Here is a 13,610-nt window from a genome sequence, read left to right on the forward strand (position 1 = left end):
GAACTTCCATCATTATAATCACACAAGAATATGTTCTGCATTCTGAGCGTTTAAGTGACAGAAGGCCCCTTTATTCCTCCATGAAGCTTGTGGGTTATTCAATTCTGCGGAATGCTAATTTTGGTCTCATCATGCTGCGACGGCAGAGAGATGAGGAAATTGGTTGTGTCAAATTTCAATTACTAGCGGAGACTCGGCCTCCCTTTTCATGTAGGGGAAACACTGGTAATGAGCTGAATTCTGGAGGATGCAGGCATGTGAATTGTGATATTGATTCATAGAAGATGTACCGAGAAGCAGGCAGCGAGACATTGCATAGACATAGCCGATTTCATGCATTCCCTTTTACTGTTAAACAGGAAACCATACAAATATAAATAATAGCACAGATTGGTTAATATTGCGTCTCCGCTCTGCCTGGTGGATTGTCTGTATGCTCTCATCTGTGTGACTCTTGGCCGGTGAAGCCAAAATACTTGGGATAAATTATTTTTATCTTTTGAGCCAAACATATGCAATCAGCATTCTGCAACACCCCACATTCAGGCATTCATAAATTCCAACACAGGAGGAACATAGAATTGAATCTCCCTCGTTTTCAGCTACTGGCAAACAATGACTCACTAGACTCTTACACCGAGACGTTATGATTCAGGAAATATTTTCAGCTTCAAATGACAAATACTGCCTTCCTATGTTGTCTCCTACTATATTTGTTGTTTATTTATTTGCAAATTGTACATCCGTGAACTGCATGCACGAGCCCTCAACATGAGAAAACAATGGAGTCGCCCTTTCTTGGAACGAGGGACAGTCGGTGACGCTCGTCCACCAATAATTTAAACAACATTAAAAAAAGATGTTAACGCCTATCAACTCATAATCACATTTGATGCTGCTTATGATATAAAATTGTTTTTGCAGGTGAGTTTCAAGACGTGGTAGGAGAAACATGGCGTGGACAGTGCTCGACAGTATCCGACATCCAAATCAACATTACCTCAACATCGATGAATATAATACTCAAACTGAGGGGCATTCTATCTGTCCCCTCAACTCCGTCATATAAAAAGAACAAATGCCAAAGTTGGTGCTATACAATTTCTGTGAATTTTTAACCTTTCAAAACAAAGAAAAGCAAATATGATACCTACTCCTTTGAGGTCCAAAATTCTAAGCCAAACTCGTTCTGCTAGCTTGCCTTCTAGATCTCACCCCCTCGTACCCCAATTCACTGACCATTTGCATAGACTAAGAGCTGGCGATGCCACACCTTCATCCATGTCATCAATCAGCAAAAAACTACACAATCTTGACGATTTATTCAATTGTGTTGATGATTTGCTGCATTTGCCTCATACGCAACAAGTTTTCACCAGAGAATGCCATGAAAAATGGGTTGAACAAACACTGGATGGATATCTTGGGCTTGTGGATGCTTGTGCCACGGCCAAAGATTTCATCTTCCATGCCAAGGAATATTTGCTGGATCTTCTGTCAGCCCTCAGGCGAAGACGTGATTCGGATGATCATCTTTGTGGGTTCTTGAACTCAAGAAAGATGGCAAAGAAGATGATACAAAAGTCGTTGAGAAATATCAGCAGTTTCAAGAATAGGCCCTCTGTTTTAGCACTGGACAAAGACCAAGGGACCATTGCTATCATAAGCATGCTCAAGGAGGCTGAGTCGATAACGCTGGACCTAATTGAGGCTCTGTTGTTCAGTATTATGGGGACAAGGGGCCATTCAAGGCCAAGTGGCTGGTCCCTTGTTTCCAGGCTAATCAACCCCAGAAAAAATTCAGGTCAAGATCACAAGGATACACTTGAATTTGAAGAGCTGGATGCTAGTTTGTGCAAGCTTGTAAGTTTCAGGACGTCAAAATGTGATATAGGCATGCAAATTGATGAGTTACAACAGCAGTTAAGAGATATGGATTCAAGCATCCAAATTGTTGAAGAAAAACTGGAGGGCTTGTTCAAGCGTCTGATCAAAACACGAGTTTCGCTGCTCAACATGCACAGCCAGTAGGCGAAGAGTTATAGTCACATTAAATATCTGTAGTAGGGGCAAAAAATTGTAGCTATGCCTGCATCCTACTTGTACATGACATATACTTGTATCAAATTAATATTACTACAATCAAATGAAATGCTGATACGCATTCATGTCCATATTATATCAGTTCATCCGCACCCCCTCTTTTATTGCTTATACTCTGAAATTGTTAAGTTTTACTTTGTTTTACTGTAAGACTGTTTTTATGCTGTGTAAATGATTTCATAGGGGAAAGAAATTATTGACAAATTAATCATATGTTCTTGCTTTGTCCTCAATCCATCAATCTTGATAAAGCTTAGAATTAGCATAATGAAATGTCTTAATGACAATGCTTATGTCTCAGGAAAGTTTGTAAAGTTAGAACTTACCTCTTTTCAGTTTCATGTTGTAGTTAATGGACTTAATCCGGTTAAATTATTATTCCTCAGTTTCAGGAAAATGCGACCAATTATGGCCACACGAGGGCCTCCAATAGTTTAGTAATATCATAGTTGGCAAGATTCCAATTGTCTGTAAGGAGAGGACAATCACTGACCAGATCATTAAGGAGATCTGAAAGAAGCCCCTCATGAATCACACACGCTTTCACAAATGTTTTAAAGAATAACAGGGCAGTTTGTCTTTTCTGTTTGTTGACAATTTGAATTCATTCGTGTGTGCCTATACAAGATTGAGAATGATGCAAATCCTACCTGCCTCCATAATGCAATAATTTTGTGAGATACCGAGGCTAATTAATCTAGCAGACTTGCAAATAAAAAATGGGACTCAGACTTGGCATTATCCTGGCCTACGAATAATCAGACATGCCAAAAATTGTTATACAGAGTCAGTCATATGATCAACATTTACCAGCTAAACCTAAAAGCAGCTCACATGTAATAATGCTGGCCTTGTGAGCTTGTTTGTAGCTGTAATGCAGTTCGTAAAGCCACTCGTGCAATACCTTTTAAATAACACATACTTGCATGTTGTATTGTGTTAAGAAAATACAACTAAAACACATAGTAATGATGTAAACTGTGTATTGAGATATGAGGATTCATTAACGCGGTAACCCCAGAGCTGCACCAAACAATCATCCATGCATCCCGTAAATTCTTGCACAAGATTACCTTACATGCCATATTTCGATTCTTGCAAATTTTAAACTGGGAAAATAAATCTGATAGAAAGGAACTAAAATAGGTCTCTTCTTGGAAATGTGATTCCAAGATGTTTGTTGTGCTATTAATGAATAAATATATTGATTAATCTTTGATCGTGTTTGTGCTTGTTAATTCTAGGAACCTCTAGGTGACACTGTTATCTCCAGCAATGCCAGCTCACCTGTCATTCATATTGGCTGTCAAGAGAGACCCAACTTCCAATCCAAGAAGGAATCTTCAGCTCCCCATGCACTCAAAAATTTTATAAAGCCAAGAACGATGGTCCTATAGTTTCTTCTTAGACAAGACAGATCCAATAAATGCCACTCGTGCACTCACTAATAATGTGGATCAACCCTTGAAATTTCCAGATATATTATTATGCTAACAAGTGCTTAAATATAATTCCTTGGTCTTGATGGTGGGAAACATTGCACAAACACCGCCACTATAGTTGTGAATTCAGATCAAGATCACATTACTCCTTGTTGAGAAGAGAATCCTGATTCCTTATGTCCCCTTCAACCCTATATATACTTACCAAATGCTTAACGTGAGACATCACAACTTTCTTCAGTCACATAGTTCTTCATCTGCAAACCCCTTCTCCAACAAGAAAAGAGAAAAAATGGCATTCTCACCTTTGAGGTCAAAAGCCCTTCACCATGGCCGTTCCCTTAGCTTTCCTTCTAAATTAAATCCAGCTACATCTCAGTTTGAAGAAAACTTGTCCGCTTTAAAAGGTTCTGAGGCCTGCTGTTCTTCATTGTCATCAATGAACAACAGAATAAATGGCCTTAAGAACTTGTACAAAACCATTGATGATTTGCTTCTGTTGCCTCACATTCAACAGATCATTTCACTAGAATCCCAAGAGAAATGGGTCGACCAAGTCTTGGATGGTTACATTACGCTTTTGGATGCTTGCACAACAGCCAAAGATCTCTTCTCACACACAAAGCATGGCGTACAAGAGCTACTTTCTGCTCTGAGGAGAAAAGATGTGCATGGGATCCACTGGTATCTAAACTCCAGAAGGAAGTGGAAAAAAATTATCCAAAAGTCTTTGAAAGATTTAAGGAGTTTCAAAAGCAAAAACAATGTTGCATCCTTGGAAAACGACGACGAGGCCATGGTTCTCGTATATATGCTAAAAGAAACAGAATCAGTCACCATTACCATGCTTGAATCCTTGTTGTCCTATTTAAGTGGGACTAAGGATCAAGCAAGGCAAAGTGGCTGGTCATTGGTATCCAAGTTGATTCATTCAAAGAAAGCTTCCTTCCAAGGTGAAGGAATGGATGTCAATGAATTTCAGAAGATGGATGCTTTGTTGCAAGTAAGCCTAGAAGACATACATGTTGAGGAGGTTATGGCCCGCTCAAAAGAGATGGAGTCAAGCATTCAGAATCTTGAAGAAGATCTAGAATGCTTATTCAGGCAGTTGATTAAAACCAGAGTTTTCCTCCTCAACATTCTCAACCACTAGGCTTTTCCCTCCTGATGGGTTAAAAAGATTTTGTTATTCAGGAAAAAAATAGGTGTCTATACTTGTACATGAAAATATACTTGTACATTTCTTTTGATGATAAATGGAAAAGAAACAACACAGATTTCCTCTACATGGCTTGTCTGATATTTTGATATTTGAGCATCTTGTTCATTCACTATGCAAACAACTGTCCCATATGACAATTTTCAGCTTTGTGAGCTTTTATCAGACTCATTACATTGAATACATAAGACAGTAAAATAAGTGAAACTTTTAATCCTTACCTCGCTGTACTTTTTAGTTCAACTTCAACATAGAACTTGCCAAACATTGTCTCATTCTTGACAACAAACTCGCAACCATCTTCGGGAGATAAGCGGATATTTAACTTTTAGTAGTACATAGTTGGGCAAGATGGTTGCATGGATGCATATCAAATTTAATGCACTAAATAAATAAGACCAAATCCATAGGTAATATCAGAAATGTGGAAGTTGCATGCAAGTTCCTAAGTGTTACAGTCATATAATGATTTTGAGAGAAATTAAGCATCAGAATAACTAGACTGATGGCAGGATAAAGTATAACAATGAAATAAATAAATCGATGTCTTAGAGTCATATAAAAGAGACAAATCCGTCTTGATTTTATATATACTTCATCATGGTTAGATGTTTAGTAAGGCCACATAGGATGTTCAGTTTCATGGTAAATTTTTGTTTGCATATCATCTCTGTGGAAAGATCGCCGCCAATTTTCTCACTTCACTTTTGCTTGCATAGAGATATTTATTGATTGATCAATCATCAACCCTTAATTCTACAAAGTTTCATCAAAGGAGAAGTGGGTTGGTTGTCCCTTTTGTTTGGTGAGAAAACTTAAATAACTACACAACAACCTTCCACCATGCTGCTCTGTATAATTTGAAAGATAATGCAGATCCTACCAGCTGATTTTACCATTATCTTGTGAGATCTCCAATGGATATATTAACATCAAATCTTGCGAATTTGCGGGCCAGAAAAGTGATTCATTACTGTTGTGCACGGGTGTTACGAATTGTCGACCAGACAGGACAACCATAGCACTCGTGCACTTATTATCTTGTAGATCATCCTCCAAAATGTGCATTATTATATGTTAAGATCTCTATATTGCTTAATATCCTTCTCTAGTTCACGATCAAGGTAAACCTTAACTCGTTTGTTTCCTGAAGGTGGGAGACAGACTATAGACATTTCTAGGGTAGTTGTTTGATTCAGAACAAAACCATGCTACTCCTTTTCAAGAACAGCGATAGAGATTCCTTCTGCTCAGCACTATATATACCTATGAGATGTTGGATGAAGCAACAGAACTTGCCTGGTTCAAATTGACCAACTAATCACAATTCCCATCTGCTGCAAGGAACAGAGGAAAAGCCTTTCACCATACACGTCCTCATAACTTTCCCTCTGGATGAGATCCTGCCACAATTCATTGATGAAAACTTTAGTCTGATGCCATCCCTTCAACATTGTCATCAATGAATGACAGACTAATTGGCCTTAAAAACTTGTACTAGAATGTTGAAGATTTTCTTCTACTGCCTCATATTCTACGAATCATTTCACCAGAATCCAGAAAGAAATGTGTGAATGAAATCTTGGACAGGCATATCAAGCTGCTGGATGCTTTATCAACACACTAAAGTATCATTCTCGTGTGCAAAGAAAGATGTCCAACAGCTTCTTTCTGCTCCCAGGATTTCCATTGCTAACTGACCTCCAGAAGAAAGTTCATGATGAAGGTTCTAGTGAAGTGTTGCTGATTCAAAGCTATGCACTAGACTATGTCATCTTTTGTCTTTAATATTTTGTAATATAATGTACTAGAAGTTTGAAAATGTATGTGATATTCCTGAATTTAGGCTGCAACTACAGGGAAGATAGCTCCCTAAATCCTGGAGGTTGGTATTCACTTTTACTTTTGTATAGTATAAAAACTCACTGCTGCAGAAATGAATTGAGTGAAGTTCCCTGTTCCTCTTTGAGTTTCTTCTCTAAATGCATACTTAACTTTCCTACAGTTCACAAAGTCTGTTCAAAAGTACCTAAAAATCTCAAGTACCAGAATGAAGCAGAATTTCCAAGTTTTTTTGGAGAAGGAATATGAAAAAAAGAAGCTATTGTAGACATGATAAAGGAAGTCGAATGAGCAACTTCAGCCACGCTTGAGACGCTGTTTCCATACGTAACATGGACAAACGTGCAATCTGGGTGGACCAGCTGGTTCTTGGTATCCAAGCTCATGCACACAAAGAAAGTATCAACTCAAGGTGACAAATAGAACTAAATGAATTCAACAAGGTGGACATTGCCTTGCTTTCAATCATTGACCGTGAAACAAACAAAGAAGAAGGTATTAAAATTGATAGCCTCATGGATTCATTTAAAAAGGATGGAGTCAAGCATTCAGGTTCTGGAAGAGACGCTAGAATGTTTGTTCAGAAGTTTGATCAAAACCAGAGTTCTCCTTCTCAACATTCTTAATCACTAACTAGCAGTGATGCAATTAGGGATCCAAACTTTGCTTGTAGAATGAGAATCTGTTGCTAACTTGACATAGTAGATGAAAAACATATACTTGTATAATACAGCTGATAAATACTATAGAAAATAAACCAAAAGTTCTACTGCAACTCCTCTGATTTACTGATCGTTAAGCTTAGTACTTAATAGATTTCCAAGGAGACAACTCAACTTTTTTATCACCCTTATGTTCAACAAGTTTTATGTTGAATCAACCTTGGCATGTAGTAAAACATAATTAATTTATTGGATTACAGTAATCAAGACTTGGTGAAATTAATATACATTTGTCAACTAGGAATTGGAGCAACCTTGATGCTTGTCAAGTGTCTTTGGCCCAAATCATCTGTAAGTCAAATTTTAGTATAGTTCAGAGACTGAATTGGCACATTGGCAAGTAGGGGGTGAGATTCTCAAGTGTCCACAAACAGTCTTGGTTCCAGTCAATGCCGATTTTAGGCACTTGGAGCTCTGCTAAATTCTCTATCCCGTTTGGTAACACTAGGCCAGTGCAAGTCGAAATCCTCCTGTTACTGCTTGTCGAGTTCACATCCTCAAACTGATCTGAGGACGAGACGGGGTGCAGGGACGATGTTAGTGGCGATGGAGAAGAGTATGTCTTGACTTCTTCCTCCATTGCAGCTCTCTGCTCCAGCACCTTTAAGGAGGTTGCCTTCCTATATATTTTACACAGTACTATATCCTGCATTATTTACATTCAATCAGATTAGTCAGCCAAGCTGTAAGAGTAGATGGATTCTAGAAAACACTAGTATATCCACCAGTAATATAGAGTAAATACCTTGGATGGGGGGGAGCATGAATCGGGCAAGCGGTACTCATTCATGATCCAGTCAGTCCTCCTTCCACGTGGTGCTCTGCCCTCATAGAACACAAGTGTTTTCTTTAGCCCCAACATCTTCTTCAGGTCCGACATGCTCAGTACTTTCCTATCCGACCCGGTTGCTTTCCAGAATCCATTTTTTGTAGTTCGACTAGGCCTCCCTCCACTTCCATGTTTCCTGTCCCTGGGTACGAAAAAGTACCACTCTCTCTCTCCAATTTTTGCCAGACCTGTTTCAATTCAGATTGAGAAACCATAATTCAGTTACGTGAACCATATTATACAATGTCATGAGGTGGTAGAAATATTACCTGGCAAGTCCTTAGGATCATGATTGTAAATATTCAAGAAGCCAATGATATCTCCACGTAATTTCTTACCCAACACCATGCTTTTGAGGTAAAAATTGAGAAGCTCTTCTTCAGTGGGGTGAAAGCGGAATCCAGGCAAGTCAAGCTGATCATGAGGTTCGTCCATGGAAGTGGAATTAATACGTACAAACAAGCTGTTTTGCTGTCCGCTGCTGTGTGAGAAGTATTGGTATTAACTTGATGAGCACAGAGTGATCAAAGGCATATGCAGTTAAGTAAGCATGTGGAGGGTGAATCAATTTATACGCCCAAGGTAGTTTGGTTTCATGTGTATGTCCAACTCCAAGAATGGGAGAAGAAATTTACAAGCCAAAGATGGGGCCCTTGGGTGGAACGGAAGTCTTGTGAATAGTGGACAAACACTTGTAGACATGCTTATTCAGTGTTGACCCCTTCCGCCCTCTAATTTCTTGATATTTGAAAAGCTGCAGCAAAGTTTCTTTTGGCTTTTATTTCCAAGTAATTTCAATGTCCACGCAGCAGCATTTCTTCTTTTGTTTGTCTAAAACAGATTGAGTTTTGCAGCTGTTGAGGTCTAGACTCTAGTCTAAAATTATGGGATGTTGAGTTTCATGATTATCATTATTAAACTATAATACTAGAATTTAGAGGAATTCGAGAATAAGTGGGCATGTTTAGAGAGTATCTAGTCTAGGATGATTAAATAGTCCATTACTGATAGTCTGCACGCAAAGAAGTCGTAGTCTGTGTATTGTGGTTGGTTGGCAAGAAAGTCGCAACACTTTGGAAATTTCCAACACCATAAAAACGCGTGCTGGCCATGAATGAATATGAATATGATGATGATAGGGTGATTCTTGGCATGTATAAAAGAATGAAAATATAAATGTATTGTAATTGTTTAATTTCTTTGATTAATTATATAATAAATATATTATACTTACCACATGATTAATTTAAATTTGATCAAATTGAATTTGAACTAAAATTTCCCAACATCCAGACCACACATGACTTCAGTCATCACTTGACTTGGAGATTGACTACCCAAATATTGGGTTTATATGGAAACCCGCTCCTTGACAACCTGGGCTACTTGCGTTTTCTGTTCTCCTAGGCTTATGGGCTTAATCTGTTACTGCTGCTAAATTTCCAAGAACACATACTTATTAACGGTATGGGCTTTCTTAAAATCTCATGAATCATTTGCCAACAGCCCAACATCTGCATGAGAACAGGAGTCTAGCCCTTTATACATACTTTATCATCATGACCTAATTAACAACAAAATATTTCGTTTTTAGCTTCTTCCAATGGAAACCATACCTGACAGGTACTATGTTACTGTGAAGTTTGGGGATGTACGTAACTCCTTATCCTAAGGCCATTATGTTCGTTACATTTCTCTTCAATAATTTGTTCACCCAATATCATCTGCTTTCCGACAATTTAATAACAAGGAGATGTAATTAAACTGTGTGTTCATGGACCGCCCTGTCAATATGATTATATGCAACTTTGAACAAATACTTTTTTTTGGTCTGACCAGTACATTGTTATTCTGTGGTTGTAAAAGTGATAGGACCACCATGTATGTTTTCCACACCAAGCAGCAATGTGGAAGGTACGAATTGCTTTACCTAAATACATTGCATTTTAGACATGTCTGTCAAATAAATGTCCCATGCATGCTGTTGAAGCCCTTGATTTCGAGCAAACTTTAAACCTCAACTGAACTTCTGTCTCCACCTTCATTTATATAAATCCCACCACAGAATTAAGGCTTTATTTCTCATCAACAAATAAGTTGCTAAGTTTAGGTCTTCCAGATCTCTCACTCGAAACAATCTTGCGAATTTTCCCCCTCTTGAAGATGATCAGTGCCAAGAAACTCATCAAGATGGCCAAAAAGTGGAGAAAGTATGCTGCCCTCCAACGCAAGAGAATCTCATTTAACCGTGATGGAGCAGAGAGCTGCTGTACCAGCTTAGCAGTGGTTGACAAGGGGCACTTTGCAGTCTACGCTGCAGACAATAGGCGCTTTGTACTTCCCTTAGCTTATCTTAACAATTCATTGTTTAGACAGCTACTGAAGATGTCTGAAGAGGAGTATGGGCTGCCAAGCAATGGTCCTATTGTATTACCATGTGATTCGCTCTTCATGGACTATGCCATTTGCTTGATCCGACAGGGTCGAACTGGAGATTTGCAAGAGGATGTCCTTGTTAGAAGCCGATGCTCGTCATCATGTTTATATAAAGGCCAAATGATGCAACAGGTGCTTATATGTTAGCACATTAAAATTATAACTACAGTTAAACATTCCAAAGTCATGAGTGGTTAAGCATATGTAGCGAACCCCTGTCTTTGAATCTGTAATTTTATGATTGTTCATTTTGCAAATTGGTGGAATACTGAGATGCCGCAATTCAATCTTCTATTTTTACTCGAGTTAAGTTTCCTCGAAAACTATAAACTAAATTTGTTTGTTTTCATTTTTAAGTTACGAGTCAAAACATACCCAATGTTTTCCATCATACAAAAACATCTTATTTGGGTATTTTTAACTATTTAAGCATAAATTCATACATATATACATACACAGACATATACATAAATATATATAAAAGAAGACATGATTTGACACTAATTTGACAATGAATAGTAATTTTTGTTTCCTAAAACACAACATTAAACATACAATACTTATTTTAAATTATCTTCAAAAATAAATCCAAACATACATACTATTTCTAATACATACTTATTTATCTTTATTTTTCTCTCTCTATCTCCATAAAACACAACAAAACACTTCGAAAAAAAATCCAAACACTATGTTTATTTTTTACTACATTTCTTCTATGGACTCTCATTTATAGCTTTAAAAAACATTTAATCTGCAGATTACGATTTTCATTGGTAATATTTGATCCAGTGACAGTTTTGTACTAATTATCTCTAGAAAAGAAAGATAATATCTAAGAAATTTATGTTGATTTGCATTAGATAGTCTAGAAAATTGAATTTATGTTAAATTTAAGGCTAAAATGCATTTTATTCCCCATGTTTTGTTGAAAAAACTAAGACCTCTCTATGTTTTGTAAAACTCTGCAGAAAAATATCCCTTTCATTAGTAATTAACGAAAGGTGCATTACACGCGCTCCTTAGAGTAAAAATACCCAAAAAACTGAGAGGACCGACATGGTATATGCCTGGGTAGGGTTTTCAAACCCTATCCGCCTCAGGACCCGAAACCTGCATCCATATGAGCAATCCGATCTCTCACCACACAATTATGGACAAGGAACGCTAGGATGACGCCACATGGCCCAATCCATTTCATACATGTAGGCACTATAAATAACTCGAACCTGAAGTATTTATGGTAAGACACATTTATTGCTTTCTACCTCATTTATATGTCCAGATCGAATATTTCTACCTCAAACTTAGCTAATTTGAGCGTCGAAGGGTTTTAGTTTGGGACGAACCTAACTAGACTAACATATTTATTTCTTCCTCAGGACCCATCTTCAACATCTGGGACGAAGATATAGCGAACCCGAATCTTTGAGTAGAGGTCGTATATTTTGATCCAGATCAGACATGAAAAATTTTCGAGTTAGTGGTGCAGTTTTTGGTATCCAGAATTGAGATCAGGAAGATGAAGTATAAAAATGGTCTGATATGTAGGAACTTAAGTTTTATGAAAACCAGAGTTATTTTACCTCTTACAGAGCATTCTTATCTTGTATTTTTCAGTTAAAATCTTGAATAAGAAATGAAAATATGTTTGTGGACAAGGAGCAAATCCAAAAACTAGATGCAGTTTCTACCTCATTACAAGGGCAGAAAACTTGAGCAGCTGATATTGCAAAAGATGCCAAGTTTGTTTATCTTTATGAACGATTTTTCTGCCAACTTTTCACAAATGAAAAACATCAAAAGTTTCTCCGAATTTCTCCATTTTGTGGATGAACTGACAGGCAACCTAACAGGACCCCTTCTTGTTGTCTAACCAGACAACAGAATGGAAAATCCTTGTAACTATCACTACCATACAAAGGTGACAAACCATCCAGGGGAGGGGGAGGCCACAAATTCTGCCTGGTTCGGTTGCTCCACCTGCATGCTGGGTCCAACATGCCTCATCTTGCACCTCCCAAACCTCCCTTTCTCATTCAATTTGAACACAAAATTCTACGGGTGTTAGCTCTGAATTGTCTTATATCCAGCCTTTTTGGACTTGTGGCTCTCAGGAGTTGAGGCCTGCCAGCTGTTGACTATTTTAAAAAGCTTGGACCCTTTTTGTAATCCACCAACTCAACACGAGAATGAATGCAAAAAAAGCTAAGCACAATCAATCCAAGATCCCGACATCGCCACCCTCCAAATCTTCTTCTCTTCTTCACCTTTCACATGGCCTTGCAAACCTGAATCCCCACAATCTCATAGCTACATTTAATGTATGTCCATCACCTTCCGATATATAAAACCATACCCCTTCACCAGTTTTCTTCATCTCAACACAAACAACAATCATTTCAAGAAAACTTCTCCCCTCGAATTTTCATTTCAAAATATAGAAAATGATGATGATTAGTCCAAGAAAACTCATCCAGATGGCAAGGAAATGGCAGAGGGAGGCAGCCCTTGGAAGGAAACGTATATCTATCCCAAGAAAAGTCGAGGAAGTTGGGACAAGTGACCAGTCCGACTCCTTAGAGCTGGCGGAGAAGGGCCATTTTGTAATGTACACAACTGATAAAGTGCGATTTGTCTTCCCCATAGCTTATCTCAACAGCTTAATTTTCAGGGAGCTATTCAGACTCTCTGAAGAAGAATTTGGACTGCCAGGCGATGGATCAATCACGTTGCCTTGTGATTCACAATTCATGGTATATGTGAATTCTTTGATGCAGAAGAAGGCAGCCAAAGATGTGGAGAAAGCTTTGATCTTGTCAATTGCTGCATCTAGATGTTCATCATCTCACTATTTACATCAACAGCAAACAATCCAGCATATGCCACTATGTGGCTGCTGAGATTATGTAAACCAAAGTTTTGTGAAGTATCGAATGATTCATATTTTTGCCTTGTATAAATTCAAATAACGATGGCCAAGCATGTATGATTTATTGCACCACTTACTTCCACGA

General features: G+C 38.0%; 5 protein-coding genes across 5 annotated transcripts; 4 read left to right on the top strand and 1 right to left on the bottom strand.

Moving 5' to 3' along the window:
- On the top strand, window positions 15–2,156 carry LOC105173047. Its single transcript, XM_020697357.1, has one exon. The coding sequence runs from the start codon at window positions 1,144–1,146 to the stop codon at window positions 2,029–2,031; it is 888 nt and encodes a 295-aa protein (XP_020553016.1). The 5' UTR covers window positions 15–1,143; the 3' UTR covers window positions 2,032–2,156.
- LOC105173004 lies at window positions 3,603–4,815 on the top strand. Its single transcript, XM_011094640.2, has one exon. It carries the CDS (start codon window positions 3,754–3,756, stop codon window positions 4,696–4,698), a length of 945 nt encoding a protein of 314 aa, XP_011092942.2. The 5' UTR covers window positions 3,603–3,753; the 3' UTR covers window positions 4,699–4,815.
- Window positions 7,327–8,753, bottom strand: LOC105173005 (NAC domain-containing protein 35-like). Its single transcript, XM_011094641.2, has 3 exons — window positions 8,427–8,753; window positions 8,074–8,345; window positions 7,327–7,974 (listed from the first exon to the last, which is right to left on the bottom strand). Exons 1-3 carry the CDS (start codon window positions 8,590–8,592, stop codon window positions 7,642–7,644), a joined length of 771 nt encoding a protein of 256 aa, XP_011092943.1. The 5' UTR covers window positions 8,593–8,753; the 3' UTR covers window positions 7,327–7,641.
- On the top strand, window positions 10,181–10,867 carry LOC105173048 (auxin-responsive protein SAUR68-like). Its single transcript, XM_011094693.2, has one exon. It carries the CDS (start codon window positions 10,321–10,323, stop codon window positions 10,738–10,740), a length of 420 nt encoding a protein of 139 aa, XP_011092995.1. The 5' UTR covers window positions 10,181–10,320; the 3' UTR covers window positions 10,741–10,867.
- Window positions 13,016–13,597, top strand: LOC105173007 (auxin-responsive protein SAUR67-like). The gene has a single exon (XM_011094642.2). It carries the CDS (start codon window positions 13,041–13,043, stop codon window positions 13,494–13,496), a length of 456 nt encoding a protein of 151 aa, XP_011092944.1. The 5' UTR covers window positions 13,016–13,040; the 3' UTR covers window positions 13,497–13,597.

This window comes from Sesamum indicum, linkage group LG10 (assembly GCF_000512975.1).
Source record: "Sesamum indicum cultivar Zhongzhi No. 13 linkage group LG10, S_indicum_v1.0, whole genome shotgun sequence".
In the NCBI taxonomy this organism is placed as follows: domain Eukaryota; kingdom Viridiplantae; phylum Streptophyta; class Magnoliopsida; order Lamiales; family Pedaliaceae; genus Sesamum; species Sesamum indicum.

Excerpts from the sequence above, each read along its gene's own strand:
- LOC105173005 (XM_011094641.2), bottom strand. The coding sequence starts at position 8,592 with ATGGACGAACCTCATGATCAGCTTGACTTGCCTGGATTCCGCTTTCAC. Across the intron at positions 8,346-8,426 it reads TGATCCTAAGGACTTGCCAG|GTCTGGCAAAAATTGGAGAG; the intron begins GTAATATTTCTA and ends GAATTGAAACAG. Across the intron at positions 7,975-8,073 it reads CATGCTCCCCCCCATCCAAG|GATATAGTACTGTGTAAAAT; the intron begins GTATTTACTCTA and ends TAAATAATGCAG.
- LOC105173048 (XM_011094693.2), top strand. The coding sequence starts at position 10,321 with ATGATCAGTGCCAAGAAACTCATCAAGATGGCCAAAAAGTGGAGAAAG.
- LOC105173047 (XM_020697357.1), top strand. The coding sequence starts at position 1,144 with ATGATACCTACTCCTTTGAGGTCCAAAATTCTAAGCCAAACTCGTTCT.
- LOC105173007 (XM_011094642.2), top strand. The coding sequence starts at position 13,041 with ATGATGATGATTAGTCCAAGAAAACTCATCCAGATGGCAAGGAAATGG.
- LOC105173004 (XM_011094640.2), top strand. The coding sequence starts at position 3,754 with ATGCTTAACGTGAGACATCACAACTTTCTTCAGTCACATAGTTCTTCA.